This window comes from Amphiura filiformis, chromosome 13 (genome assembly GCF_039555335.1).
Source record: "Amphiura filiformis chromosome 13, Afil_fr2py, whole genome shotgun sequence".
NCBI classification, from domain to species: domain Eukaryota; kingdom Metazoa; phylum Echinodermata; class Ophiuroidea; order Amphilepidida; family Amphiuridae; genus Amphiura; species Amphiura filiformis.
This window is the reverse complement of record NC_092640.1, coordinates 33311970-33326712: the sequence shown is the minus strand read 5'-3', so window position 1 is coordinate 33326712 and position 14743 is coordinate 33311970. Positions and strand designations below refer to the sequence as shown.

Here is a 14743-nt window from a genome sequence, read left to right as displayed (position 1 = left end):
ATCATAACCCTAATCGTTAATTTGTAATCCTAACCATAAACATAACCCTAAAACAATTTCCATTTAATGTTTTACCATCTCAGAATCTCTTCTCTCCATTTTCCCATTCCTTGTTCTTACCTTGTATAGATATTCTTCAAATATGAGTACCGGTCCCGTTCCTCCTAACATTACCAGTGGTTGTCCTGACAACAGTGCAAACAACATTCCACATAGCGATGTTGACACAATCATCTCTGACACACCCATCCAGTTGTCTGTTTTTTCACCTATCAAGTTTAAAGCAAGCTCAAAGTCAGTTGCATTATTAAAGCATGATTTCAAAATTCAAATGTTTTAACCATAATACATCAGGTGGTGGTTTTTTTTGAGTAATGAAAGGAAAGAAGGAAGGAAGAAATGAAGAAGATTGGGTGCTGTATTGAACTATGGACCCCTTGGGTACTAGATATATATATGACCGTCCACGACGAAACGCTCGTAAAGTAGGCCTCCAGTCAATTTTGTTTTATTTCCTGTTTAGAAAATATATATCATAAGCTTTAAGATAATTTATCATTTGACTCCAAAAGATATCCAGAAGCGAGTTATGGTTTTGTTGAACTTTTTTTCTTCAGCAAAAAATACCTTATTTCAGTGCTACACATGTCTCTTTTCCCACATGGCTGGTAATAAATATCAAACAGTCATAATTGGTGGTCATTTTAAATCATTCCCAAGTCAATGATGTTCAGGAATGTCCTCTCATTGTTAATTGTTAAATCCCACCACTGGAACAGGATTTAGCCAAAGCAAACAAAGACTACAGATATTTAAGAATTCTATACATAGGTAGAAGCTTATTATCCTCTTCAACAATAGGATTAATGATTGGTTTATAGGTGTTTGACTGGCACTAACAAAATAAGAAACATGTCACATCAACTTGAGGTACATATGAATACAATCTTTATGCACATTTTGCGCTGTAGCTCAGAATACAATTTGCCGAATTTACGAGCTGTTTGTGGTGGATGGTCACATATTATGACTTTGGCCTATCGCATGCTGATCACATGGGATACTTGCTCTTGCAGTTGCTTTGTGCACTGAGTTTTTTTTATGTTTGGCAGAGTTAGGGTTAAGCAAGATATCCTCTGTTTTTTGAGAGGTTCAATAGACCACATCTCAAAACAAGCTTTACCAACATTACAGTCCATTTGTGGCGGATGGTCACATATCTTGTACAGTCAAGGAAAAAAGTTTGGAATACTCTTTTTTCAACACACTGCGTTTTTGAGGGAAGACAGTCCGATATGTTAACAGTGTCCCAAGTACTAGTACATGGGGATTTTTAAAAGGTTATGTTGAAAAAGTAAAGTGGTTTTATGGTGACACAGCCTAATGCAGGGACCTGCATTTATATGCTAAGAAAGGGGCCCTTTTGGTGACATGTCGTGAGAAAAAGACATAGCATGACAGAATTCAACAGAAATTTGTATGAAAAAGTACTAACAGGGAAGAAATAAGATTGGGAAGTGTCACTCTACATAAAAAGTAATAAAACTACGAAAGCTGCCATTACCTTGCCATCGCATAGGCCTGGCACACTACTGCGATTTCTACCGGCTGCATCGCGTCCCTGCTCCGCGTTCAAGTAATAAAATTACCCGTACTATTTTAATACTTTTAATAATACTTTTAGCGCATCCATGAACTTAATATTAAATACATCAAATCAACCAACAATCCTGCTATCCAGGCAAATATTTAGACAAGAAAAACACTGTTTCAATCACAAAAATTAACCTTAATTTCGCACCTACGCATAAGACTTGGCCGATGATTGATGGTCAGGAACGCATACTGTTACGCGTAGTCATGGTGCTGGGCTCGACGGTCGCCAGCACCCCCTTTTTCCAAGATGGCGACCTCCATGCGTGTACAAGGGGTGCTGGCGTGGAACCAAAACAACAGCGGGAATCGCTGGTTAGATCGTGCTGGGATGGAAAAGATCATGGGGGATCAGCGAAATTTACTGTCAGGGGCCTGTTTTTATGAAAAAGTACTAAAACAAGATGTTTGGTAGCTGTTTGTTCAAATCCACCATTCCTTCTCTATATTGATGTCACATGTTTTTGGTAGTTATGTTATTGAGTAAAACAAATTTTGAGCCATTTCAAGAAGGCAAGAAGGTGAAATATATTCAAAATTTTCCCCCATGACTGCATTTTGGTGACCACGTACCTAATAAACCACCGAATGTGATTGCTGGTGAGAGACAGGCGAAGTAGATGAAAACGAAAGCTGCCACACACTGGAAGTTTAAGGCATCCGTGAAATCACTCCTGTAATGAGGAAATCTTCTTTTGACATCGTTGACGAGACCGCCAAATATCCGACCCGTTCTTTGCAATGGATCTGCATAGTTTAAAGCGTCTTGGGACATCTTTAAGATGGCTGGAGAAAGAGAACACAAAACAACAGACAAATATGTTATATTCATTTGAATTTCAGAGACAAAAAGAGGGACAACCTTCGATTAGTAACAATTTATTAAAGATAAAAGTATTCAAAAACATATTTTACTATCAATTGGGATATGTTGTATCATATGTGTATGAAAAGCTCTGTCAGTTTGGATTAAAATATTACCAAATTCACACAAAAGTTTGATGAATATACAGGACATGTTATATATTTGGTTATAGTTAAGGGTATGGGATGGGATTAAGGGATTACGAAGATGATATATGTCGCAAGGGAATGGGATGGAATTAGTAAGGGGGTACAAGGACAAAAATCTTAAGTTTGGTGTGGTTGATGGTCAAAATCCATGTTATAATGTTACGGAGTATGTGTGCACATTTCCAACTGCATTCAAACTGTGGGGGTGTCATATCATACCGAATGTGGAGCCTTTTTTCTTCTTTAGTGATCGCACCCTAATACTTGTAAATGCGGCAACTGGGGACATACAGTCGTACACGCCTGCAAATAAATGCAAGCGGCAGTCACCAAGTGCTATGCCACTCGGTGGCTTGACTCTGAAACCAAATGTTGCCGTAGGGGTTGCGTTCTGTTCTCATTGGCTGAAATAGCAGGCAGTGCCATACCTCAAAAGTGGCACCGCTCCTAAGTAGACTCCTTGCGTTTTGCCACATCTTGACAAAGCGGCAAGTTTATTGACATGCTGCTTGTTGGTCAAAGCTAGCATTTCTTCTGCAATTTCGTAGTGACACAAATGTCACCATTGAGCAGCAAAGTGGCATGATACTATAAAAACAGCATTAGGCATTATTTTCACAGCATATTTTAATTCATCAAAGTACATTGCAATCTCGCAAAAATCCAAATTTTTGTACAGACAATCTCACATGCACAATATTGCTTTAATAATTAGTACGCCCTATTTGAACCAATCGAAGGTGCATAGAAACAACGGGGCTGATCGATTCTAAGACCTAGGTAATTCCTTGTAAAATGTAGGATTTAATTTGATTAGAATTTGGTACTTTTGATTAATATATTTATTTGAATTGAAGTTTTTAAGAATGAGAATAAAGTTATTGTTTTTAGCCGCTGCCGTGCATCTATCGTCTCATATAAAACGTGACATCATTATTTTTGGCCCGTGTTGTATGAGACGATAGATGCACTCCAGCAGATAAAAACAATACCTTTATTCTCTAAATAATATTTGATAAACAAGCACTCTCAATCCATATATGTGGGGTGTTTCATTTCAGTAATCAATTACTATGCAAATGAGCTACATAATTTGAGCAAAGATATATTGTTAATATAATGTATTATGCAATGAAACTAATATGCAAATGAGCTACTTAATTTGCATATTTTTTGATGACCTATCATGACGGGTATATCACCTTGTATGGAGTATTTCATTCTAGAGTATGAAAGAAAATAAAGTGTGAGAAGATGAATAGTAGAAGGAAGGAGAGAGAGAGAGAGAGAAAGAAAGAAAGAAATGAATGAAAGAGAGAAAGAGAGAAAGAAAGAAAGAAAGAAAGAAAGAAAGAAAGAAAGAAAGAAAGAAAGAAAGAAAGAAAGAAAGAAAGAAAGAAAGACAGACAGAAAGAAAGACAAAAAGAAAGAAAGAAAGAAAGAAAGAAGATGAAAAAGATTGAGAAATAATGAAAGAGCAAGGAAAAAAGAAAAGATGGTGAAAAAGAAATAAAAAAAGCAGAGTAGTTTCAGATTTAAATACAAATGAAAAATTCTTGCATCTTAACACACTGTGAAAAAGGTGGCATTATATATTATCTTATCAGTCTTGCACATACGTAGTACTTTTAGTGCAAGGTGGAAATGATATATCATATTAACTATCATATCATTATCACACAATATTGTAATGGAGCATGTTAGTACATATAATATTGAATACTGCTTTGAAAAAGTCCAATTTCAATCAAGATTAGCGAGGTAACAATGATAATTAGCGATATCGCTATTAAATTACTACTGCTTTGTGGGACAGTTTTATCAAATTTAGGTACATCTGAACTCTGACCTATTGGAGAAAAAATTGAGCTTAGAAAATATTGTTCAAAATGTTTTACACAAACTTTTGAAAAAACACATTGTTATCTCAATTACTATATTTGTTTGTTATCTCTATTTATATATTTTTTTCAAAAACTTAAATAAAACATTTTAAGCTACATTTTGTAAGCTCTAAAAAGAAAATTCCTAGTAGGTCAGAGTTCATCCCTCCTTGAATAAGTTCATCAGGACTGTTAGATATCAATTATTGGTAAATTGTGCTTTACAAATCCACTAGATTAGGCCTACTCACGTTTTTAGACATTTCATCTTCCGATCGGCAGACTTCATCAGTAATGTGATGAACCAGCAACACTCCTACTCTCATCTCCAGAGGGTGTAGTTCTTTGTAAAAGCTGGTCATATACATGATTGAGTGAGTATATCCTCACTCAATCATGTATATATATGACCAGTTACTGCAAAGAACTGAACACTCTAGAGATGAGAGTAGGAGTGTTGCTGGTTCATCACATTACTGATGAAGTTTTCCGATCGGAAGATGAAACGCCTAAAACGTGAGTAATCTAGTGGATTTGTAAAGCACAATTTACCAATAAAAGATCAGAGTTCAGTTGTACCATACCATGCCACAATGCATAAGATTTTTAAAATGACAATATCGCTAATTACGGACAAACTGAAGAAAAAATCTTACCTTTCCCTAAGAGGTCCATAAATGAGTGAACAGAAGTGAAAGATTTTTTTGTTAGAACTTAATTACAGAATCAACTAAATTTAAAACCCTGTTTTTCCTTTCATATCAAAAGTACATGCAGAGATGATCAGTACAAAATAGCTTGTATATCTGCCTCCTAGAAGTGACCGTGGAATAAGGCACACATTTCAAGGAGGGGCATGTGGTCCCTCAGGTTTAAAATTTGGAGGGCTGGAATAGAATCTGAGGGCCCGAATGGAAAGTTGAAAGTTGATCTGAGGCCGAGGGTGTCACTTTCGCATACCAAAGTGATATAGGTGCTCGTCCCAGCACCTCAAAAATGGACCCTGAAATTGCGTAATCAGTGTAGAACAATTTCACCCCTTATTGGCGTAAGGCTCTGTAAATCTTACCCCCAAAATATGGCATAATTCAGCATAAGAAAATAAAATGGACCCCTAAATGGCGTAAACTCATAAACCAATTGAAGCTGACAAAAAATACCCTAAACATCAAAACTTTACATGAAAAGCACCCTTTTTTCTAAAAACGTCTATGACGCCAAGGCCAAAAATTAACCCTTTTTCTACATTTTTTTGGGACGAGCATGCACACCACTTTGGTATGCAAAAGACCTCTCGCGGCGGGATCTAAGGTACAAATGAAAGCAAAATGTATATGCATGAACAAGCTGAGGGAAAATGTGTGGGTCGTTCCATACTCACGGCATATCAACTTTGCGTCGGGCCGGCCCTTTTCTTCCCAGGCCTGGCTTAATTTTTTGATGCCTGAAAATAGACATTGTGATTATAACACCCACTCATGCATTTTCACAAATTGGCTCATTCCTTCTCAAAGTGTCCATCTGCCCACATTTATAATAATAGCAGTCCTTCCACTTCTGTCAACAATGGGATATTCCTGTTGAAATACATACACCCCTATGACAGACATAACCCTAATCTCCCACACAGGGAGTGTGTATTTCAAATGGATCACACATTCACATAACCCCATTTGAAAGTCACACTCCCTGTGTGGAAGATTAAGGTCATGTCTTCCACAGGGGTGTGGATTTCAACTGGAATATCCCAGTGTAGGCTACAGACATTGGTGGCATCTGGGGGAGGCATGGGGGCATTTCATTTCATGGACTTCCATCATACACTTTATTCGCTGATCACACGGTCATCTCAAACCGAGATTCTACCTGCAAAGTGTGTTGTGTGTGCGCACGCCTGTCAAACACATGTTTTAATTACTGTGTACGCTTTGCAATAGCCTTCTGGCGTATTGCTAGAAAAGCGGGAGAAACAAAAATGCACATTTTGCACATGCGTTTGCAGAGAGAACCTTGTTTTGGTAGCAAGATGGCGGATCTGTGCAAAGGGCATATACACTGGCATTATACCTCATATTCTTCTACGCTTTCAAGGACAGTGTTTTTGAAAACACATCCCCTTTTGCCTTGGGTTGGTTAACTGTATGACATATACTTAGGCAAAACAAAGTAGGCCCTATCTTTCTTTTATTGTAGTAGGTATCTTCCTATTGTTTTTAGCAGTGAGTGTCATTGGAAAAAAGTTGATCAAAGCTATGGCAAAAAGCAGTAACATGTTAGTGAAGTAAACATAAGATACACCTTTTTACCATAATTATTAAGGCCAACATGTGGGCCTATCTTCTATATATCTCTCTATATATATCTAAGTCAGCACCTACCTTCAGCATCTTTCTCCATCTGTAAGGGAGAGATTGTTTTCCGTCTCTGCATCACCTTCTCTTGTTCCCTTTTCTGATGTCTTGTGATAGGTAACAATAAGTCTCTGTCCCAGTCACCAGGGGGCAAGACCATGGTATCGTTCAGGAATTCATTGATGCCATTCAATAGGTCCTGTTTGTCTAAGGCAGCGTAAGCCATATCTCGGAATATCTGTGGGAGAAGAAACACCCAAAATACAGTATGCTGACTCAATGATTGGGTTGAGGGTTTGGGTTAGGACTACTCGATTTGAATACTTTGGGGTCAAAATTAGTAAAAGAGACAAGATTCAGGCAGTGGCATATACCCCGTTTACATTGGGCAAAAGTCGTAATCGACTTAAGCCGTATTTTGAATTACGACCGCAAATTAATTCGTTTGGTGGGTGTTTACACTGCATCGGCTTAATTCAATTTCAAATTCGCATTCACAAATATCGAATTTGTTTGTTACCAATGGTATCGGCAGGTAAATACGAATTCAACAACATGTTCGTTTACATTAGCAAAAAGTCGTAATTAATGACGACTTATTCGAATTCACTTGAAATGAATGATGATACAAGTCATCATTGGAATTACGACTTTTGAATTACGATTAATTACGACTGTACCTGTTTACACGTATGATACGAATTAAGTCGATTACGACTTTAGTGAATTCGATTACCACTTTCGCCCAATGTAAACGGGGTATTAGCCAGCACTTTTCAGAGGTCCGGCAAGTCACCTTTTAAGGGGGGCAAACTTTAATGAAAACTTTGGCTAAAATGTACAAAAAAGGGCTAAAATCTTATGTATCAGGGCGGCCAGCATCACACGGGTGGGTGGGGGGGGGGCAAGACTTCTTACAGGGGCAGCTGCCCCTTGCCCTCCTTGGCTATGCCACTGGATTCAGGTACAGACGGCTTACCCGGACTTCATCTGACAAGAGCAAGTTTAATTTATTGGGTATTGACAAGTGTCATAATGGCCTACCAAATACCAAGAAGATCCCCTAATACATGACCACATGCCATATCCAAATCATTTTGCTCAGTGAAGTTAAAAAACCATTGTGGCCATATATATCTTTTTACATGTACCTTCAAATCCTGTTAATTTCAAACATTTTTAATGAGTTACCTATTTCAATACAAAATGGAAAGCTTAACTATGTCATCAATGTCTTTGCTTCTTTTAAATGATGCTAATGATTTCTTTTTTACTTTCTCTTTACTTATATTGAGGGACAGAGGAAAGTATTGGCATCCAGCTTAATCCCCCTTCCGCTTTAAATAATAAGCTTCCCTATTTGAAAAACAATGAAAGTCTATATACAATTGTAATTTTCCCTGTTTATGCAAAGTACATGTTAAAGTGGCAAAAAAGTGCTGAACTTCCCTGATATCAAGTGTACTTATTAGGCTATATTTTAATTATAGAACATTCTCTTTAAGTACTTACATCATCTGAGAATAGCGTCGACATTGCACGTCCAACTTCATGATAATCTACGTTACTGTAGTCGGGTCCTACTAATAAAAATATAAACCTCAAAGGTATTGGCGCTTCTAAAAAGTTATCAAACACTGGTGGATTCACCAGTCGTACAAGTGCAGCTACTGGACCGTTGAGGGAGTCTTCCATGGCGACCATCACCATAGCGCCCTCAGCATCCTCAGGAAGTTTACGCATGATGCCTTCTCGGTGTACTCCAGCATGTTGATGTTGTGAGTTGTTGTTATTTTGGCTGATGACATCATGGTCATGATTGTCCAGCATAGATACATGAACCTCATCTACAGACTGAAGGAGCAAAAGAAAAAGAACTAGATATGGTTGCGGTCGCCTGCGACCGCGAGCATGCACAACCGCCAGGTATTTTAGGGGGGGCTGATGCAAAATAAAAAAAAATATAACATAGTGCTTAGGATGTCATAAGGAATATTCCTGGTGAATTTCAGCTTAATCGAACTTATCGTGGATTTTGATTTAAAAAAATTTATGATTGACCTTTTGACCCCTTAATGACTTTTGACTTCAATGAAAAAAAAACCTTATGTACACCGACAAAATGCATTGTTCCAATTTTAATTAAAAAATTCTACTATGTTTAGTTGTCGAGATAAAAATTCTTAAAGTTATTTAGCTAAAAACAGGAAGTGACCCCTTAATGACCTTTGACCCCCAAAATAAAAATACCATGCATACATCAAGTAACACTGATTCATGTATGATGATTATATTACTCTGGTCTGTTTACATTTTGAGATAAAAATTTTTAAACATTTTTGATAATTTTGGTTTTGACCGAAGTAACCCCTTAATGACCTTTGACCCCAAAACTGTAGACATCCTAAAGACCCTGGCTAGTAGCGATGCATGTGTGCTAATGGCGACTCTCTGCTATGTAATTTGTAAAGACAGTGATTTTTTGAATATTTTTTACAAATTTTTCAGACTTTTACCGGAAGTGACCCTTAATGACCTTTGATTCCAATTTTGTGGTATAACTTTTAGACAGTGGCTATAGATGATGCATGTGTGTAAGTGACGTCACGGTGCTATGTAATATGTGGGAGGAGTAGCATTTTTAGTGAAAATCCAAGTTTTGGCCATTGACCGGAAGTGGATGACATTTGACCGGAAGTTGATCATGTGACATCTGTGGCACCACCAAGCAGTTATACTGACCAAGTATGGTCAACATGCCTGAAAGCATGTGGCTACGATGGCTGATTATGATGTTGACAGAAGAAAGAAAGAAGAAGAAGAAGAAGAAGAACGCGGTAAAAAGAATGCACATCGCCGATGGCGGATGTGCAAAAAGTTCATAGAATTAACTAAAGCAATTCAATTGACTGACTTTCTTGACCTATTTCCCTATTTTCAAATATTTGAAATAGGAACAATTTTAGAAATGTTATTTCACCACCCTTTTAACAATGGGTCCTAGATGACCTCTGACCCAAAATTCCAACATACTTTGAGGAACCACAATAAAGTAGAAATATCCAAAAAACTTGCAGCCAAACTTTGTCCACTGGTTTTTAAAGATATTATGTTGTTGTAGCACATAGGAAATGTTTAAACCACAACAATATACACAACAGCATGTAAGTACCTCGATACAAAACTAGCTGAAAATACAGTAAGAAGCTAGCAAGAGTATTTGAATTCACAGACGGTCTGTGAATTCAGAGGAGTCTTTGAATTCACAGCGCCCCAAACTGATATAGCTTTGCCTTTGTCTATACCTGGGCGGATATACCTTTCTGGGGCCCTGGGCCAGGCCAAAATTGGGAGGCCCAAATGCAATTTGAGGAATGCATGTACACTCAAGTGGCCAAATTTTGGTTTATGTATAAGATCAATAGAGGCGGCGGATGAATCAAAATTTAGAGGGAGACGAAAATATTTTGTTCCGAATCTACTAGGACATTTGTAGTTCAACAAGTCATACCTAGAATTTTTTCTCAATTTGAGGAACATCCTTTCTAGATGATACACACCCCTAAAAAAATCATCGTATAGATCCCTGTACTATGATATTAGCCCAAAATGAAGGCGAATTATGCTATTTGAAGGCCAAAATTGTGCAATTTTATCCTATTTTGGACCAAAATGCATTTTTCAGGCAAAAGAGGAAGACTGGGCAACTTTGGGAGGCCCAAAATTTAAGAGGCACTGGGCCTGGGGCCACGCCTGGGGCCATCTGGCCCAATGGTAAATCCGGCCCTGTCTATACTTACATATATTGCATTGTTAGAACAGTTTGTATCCATACTGAAGGCTTGTAACGACTTGCTACTGGGTGAAACAGGTGGTACATTGTTGTCAGTACTATTATGTCTTGCTGCATCTGTGATCATTGACAACCTACGGATGGCAGACACACTCCCCTTCCATTGTTCTCTTGGTTTCCTGTGGAAAAAAAAGGTTGCATAATAAGCCATTTTGCAATTTCGGAAATCTCGGACTGTGCATCAATATCCCAGTCTAAGAGTCTGTTTGAGAGATAGATAACCCAATTTCCTCCGTTGATGATGTGTGTGATGAACCGCACCTGAAGTGGCTTCTCCCCAGGATTTTACTTTCCTGTTTTCACTCCGGGTTTTCACACTGGCAGTTTCTAGCTAGCTCATCAGTGTATCTTCCTTGTCTGATGCAAAATTTTGAGTATCCATTCACAAAATCCCAATAAGGATGATCTTTGACATTTTATTTAATATTAAAAGTCTTGTATTTCTAGTATGTTGTAGAATAATGTATTTTGTTTCATTTGTAATTAAAGTTAGCACCCTTCTTCTTATACTCCCTTACGTTTCATGTTTTATTCTACAACATATGTGACCCCTCGGCACAACTGAGCCCTGAAGTCGCCAATCATCATTTTTGAGATATTCAACCAAAATATTCTGTTTGAAATTAGCTTTAAAATGATGTATATCATGTCTATAGTACTTGACATTTAAGTAGTGAAAAATTAATAAAACAGTCAATAAATCCTTTGTTTCCTATTGTTTATTGTTAAGTTCGATGGAGCATATCTCAATAGTGGCACTGGCGACAACCGGGCTCAGTTGTGCCGAGGGGTCACATATTAACAAACATACAAATTTTTATTGTAATAAATGATTTTCATGCCGTAAGTTCAAAAAGGTCAAAGGTCCTCCCTTTTGGGGTGATCATCAATACACGACAATAGCATGCTCTCTAGCGTTTGGTCACTACCAATGCCATCACTTACTCAACAATGATTCTGACACTATATCATTAACCTTTGACCTCTAGTAATACTCACCTGTGACATTTGTGCAGTGCACTTCTGTGCACCTAAGATAATTTTTAATATGCCCTTTGGTGTTTGAGGACATGGGGTGCAGCGGTACAATTGGAATGTGGTGGGTTCAAGCCCCAACGGTGCCATTGTGTTGTACACTTAGACAAGGCACTTACCTCTATTGCATCTCTCCACCCAGGTAGCCTATATAATGGGTAGCCGCATATAGTGCTGGTAAGGTAAAGCAGATCTGTACACTTGTGCATGAGGAGTGGCAAATTCCCAACTACAAGTTAACTCAGGGAAGCCTAAACACCAAGGAAAAAGATGGATACCCTTATCCTGTTGTTTTACCGTGGTGTTTACACCGTTATTGGTTAAGTAAAGCTATCTACATCAATCCTTACATAATGTCATTGACCTTTGACCTCTTACACAGTTGACCTATGACCATTGACCTCTTGCACAGTTGACCTATGACATGTAGGTATATTAAAATCATATGATGGCATACTTACTTGTTTCCTGTACCACAGAGATGAAGCATCCTTAGTATTGCTCCTTGGTGTTCAGGTTCAATTAATTCCATTCTTACTAACCCATCTACAAGAAGGTTGAAGATAACTGGCAAGGAAGTCTCCATCACATCCAACATGATGAGACCTAGAAATATGACGGGGGATAGATACAACAACTTGTTAGGTATTATTATAATGCATATCGATACCCTGCTACGATAAAATAAAGTCATTTTTTGTAATTTTGAGAACAAGTACAACTAGACCTGCTGCGGCTTAAGAGCCACGAATGTAGGTGGTGGCATTTGACCCCAATCATTAAAAACAATTATGTGTTTGTCCTGATCTATTATGGTCAAGTTTTAAGCCAAAATGGGGAGATTAGAGATTATAACAGTCCAAAATATATAGAAAATGTCCGCCATTATGAAATTCAAATGGCCACCAAGGGGCTGGGAGAAAATAAATTATAACAATTTGATTTGAGTTGCTGGAACCCTTATCTATCATTTAAGACCAGAATCTCAAAATGTTCCATTACCTCCCACAAATAACAAGCCATAACCATAAGTAACTCCACTAATATTTCAAAAATAATACCTTGTCCTTCAAATTAAAAAAATTGTGCTTTGAATTATGATATGTCTGCTTGTTAGTTGAGAATGTTATTGACGTGATGATGCTACATTTGATTTGCTCCATCTATCAGCTCCTAAAACTTAAATCAGGTCCCCTTTTGTGGTCCCCCTAATGTAACTATTTACTGGTCCCTTACCATTTTCGAGGCCTCTTCTTAGTTGAGGTAGACTATTGAATGTGAGTGATGCTACATGTGGTTTGCTCCATCTGTTAGCCCCTTCCTCCCAATTCTCTTCAAACTTAATCCACCTGGCTCGTGATTTCCATGAAGCTCCTTTACTGAGAATGACACTTTGTTCACCCCCTAAATCGTCCCTATCTAATTCATTCAGCTGCACAAAAAGCTGTAGGCATAAAACACAATGGACAAGAACAAGGAGAATCGGAGGGGGAAAAGAAAAAAGAAAAAAAATTAGTACTGAACAAAATTAGGCTGCCAAACACATTTCACAATGTCAATTGTTAAATTTTGCAGAAAATGGGCAAGCCCTTTTGAAATCCATACACAAGGGAGTGTAGATTTCGGAGTCACTCATTCAGGTAACCATACACATTTGAAATTCACACTCCCTCTGTGTGATATTAAGATCACATCTTCCACAGGGGATGTATGGAGTTCAAATTGAACAACCCAATAACAACATTCACATCATTATGTGACCTGCTACCACGAAATAAGCGTAAAGTTGCAAGTTGGTAGTTTTGAAACATCCTGGCTGTTGCGTTGGTGATTCTTTGTTTCACACGCACCTGTTCAAACCAATAGTATGTCCTTTGTGAATGGGGCACATTCCTGGGCACAATTGGCATACTACTGGCTTGTACAAGTGCGTGACAAACAAAGCATCAACTCAGCATCCAGGATATCTCGAAACTATGAACTTGTGATTTTACGCTCATTTTTGTGGCAGCAGCAGGGTCTTAGCTAGAAATTGAGGGCTGCCCGTCATTTGAATAAAATTGCCTGTCCTAATTTGACCTTTAAAAACATTTACCAGACATCTATAGCCCATTGGGGGTTCAACGAGTTCAAATATGTGCTGATATGGCCTTGTTCTACAACTTGGGTCTACTAAAAAGGGCAATTAGCTTCTCAAAACATACTATTTATAATATAGCATCTGTCAAAGGCATTAATTTTGCCCATCCCAGGAGCAAACTGGCCGTCAAAAATGACGGCCAGACTTGACGGCCAGACGGGTAGCTAGCTAAGACCCTGGGCAGCAGGTCACAAACTGTGATACAAACTTACATAATTCATATGACCATGGGTTGATTCCACTTACATTTACAATGGGCTATTCCATTTAAAATCCATACTACCCCTGTGGAGGATTTGGGACATATCTTCCACAGGGGGAGTATGAATTTCAAATGGAATGAGCACATTAGCAGTTCCATTTCAAACTCACCCTCCCTCAGTGGAAGATTTAGATTGAATCTTTTGCAGAGGGTGTATGAAATTCAAATGGAGCTGCCTAATGTGTTCATTCCATTTGAAATTCATACTCCCCCTGTAGAAGATATCTCCAGCATCTTCCACAGGGGTAGTGTGGATTTTAAATAGAATAGCCCAATGCATTCAAGTCCTGTAACTAGTCATAAATCCAAACTCACCGTACCCTTACATATGTAAATTCTATGTAAGATTTAGGGTTGGGATTTTGAACTTTGGTATTTCTGATGTTATTTAGATTTCCTTCAGGTATATTAAAATAGTCACACTCTGTCGGTGTTCTCAAGAAGCAAAAAACATGATAGCAATGTACAGGTGAAGAGGTCAGATGCAAAAGGCAATATACGCCATTTTCAAACTTTTTGTGTTAAAGGAGTATTTTGTGATCCTAGCATCCT

At 38.0% G+C, this 14743-nt stretch overlaps 1 protein-coding gene across 1 annotated transcript in view; it reads right to left on the bottom strand.

Annotated features, from left to right (window-relative positions):
• The window catches only part of LOC140168259 (uncharacterized), a 302569-nt gene that overhangs the window by 41488 nt on the left and 246338 nt on the right, over nucleotides 1–14743 (bottom strand). Inside the window, 7 exon segments of the mRNA XM_072191592.1 lie at nucleotides 121–269; nucleotides 2227–2439; nucleotides 6929–7139; nucleotides 8414–8755; nucleotides 10702–10873; nucleotides 12251–12395; nucleotides 13026–13233. Coding sequence (XP_072047693.1) covers nucleotides 121–269; nucleotides 2227–2439; nucleotides 6929–7139; nucleotides 8414–8755; nucleotides 10702–10873; nucleotides 12251–12395; nucleotides 13026–13233 — 1440 coding nt within the window.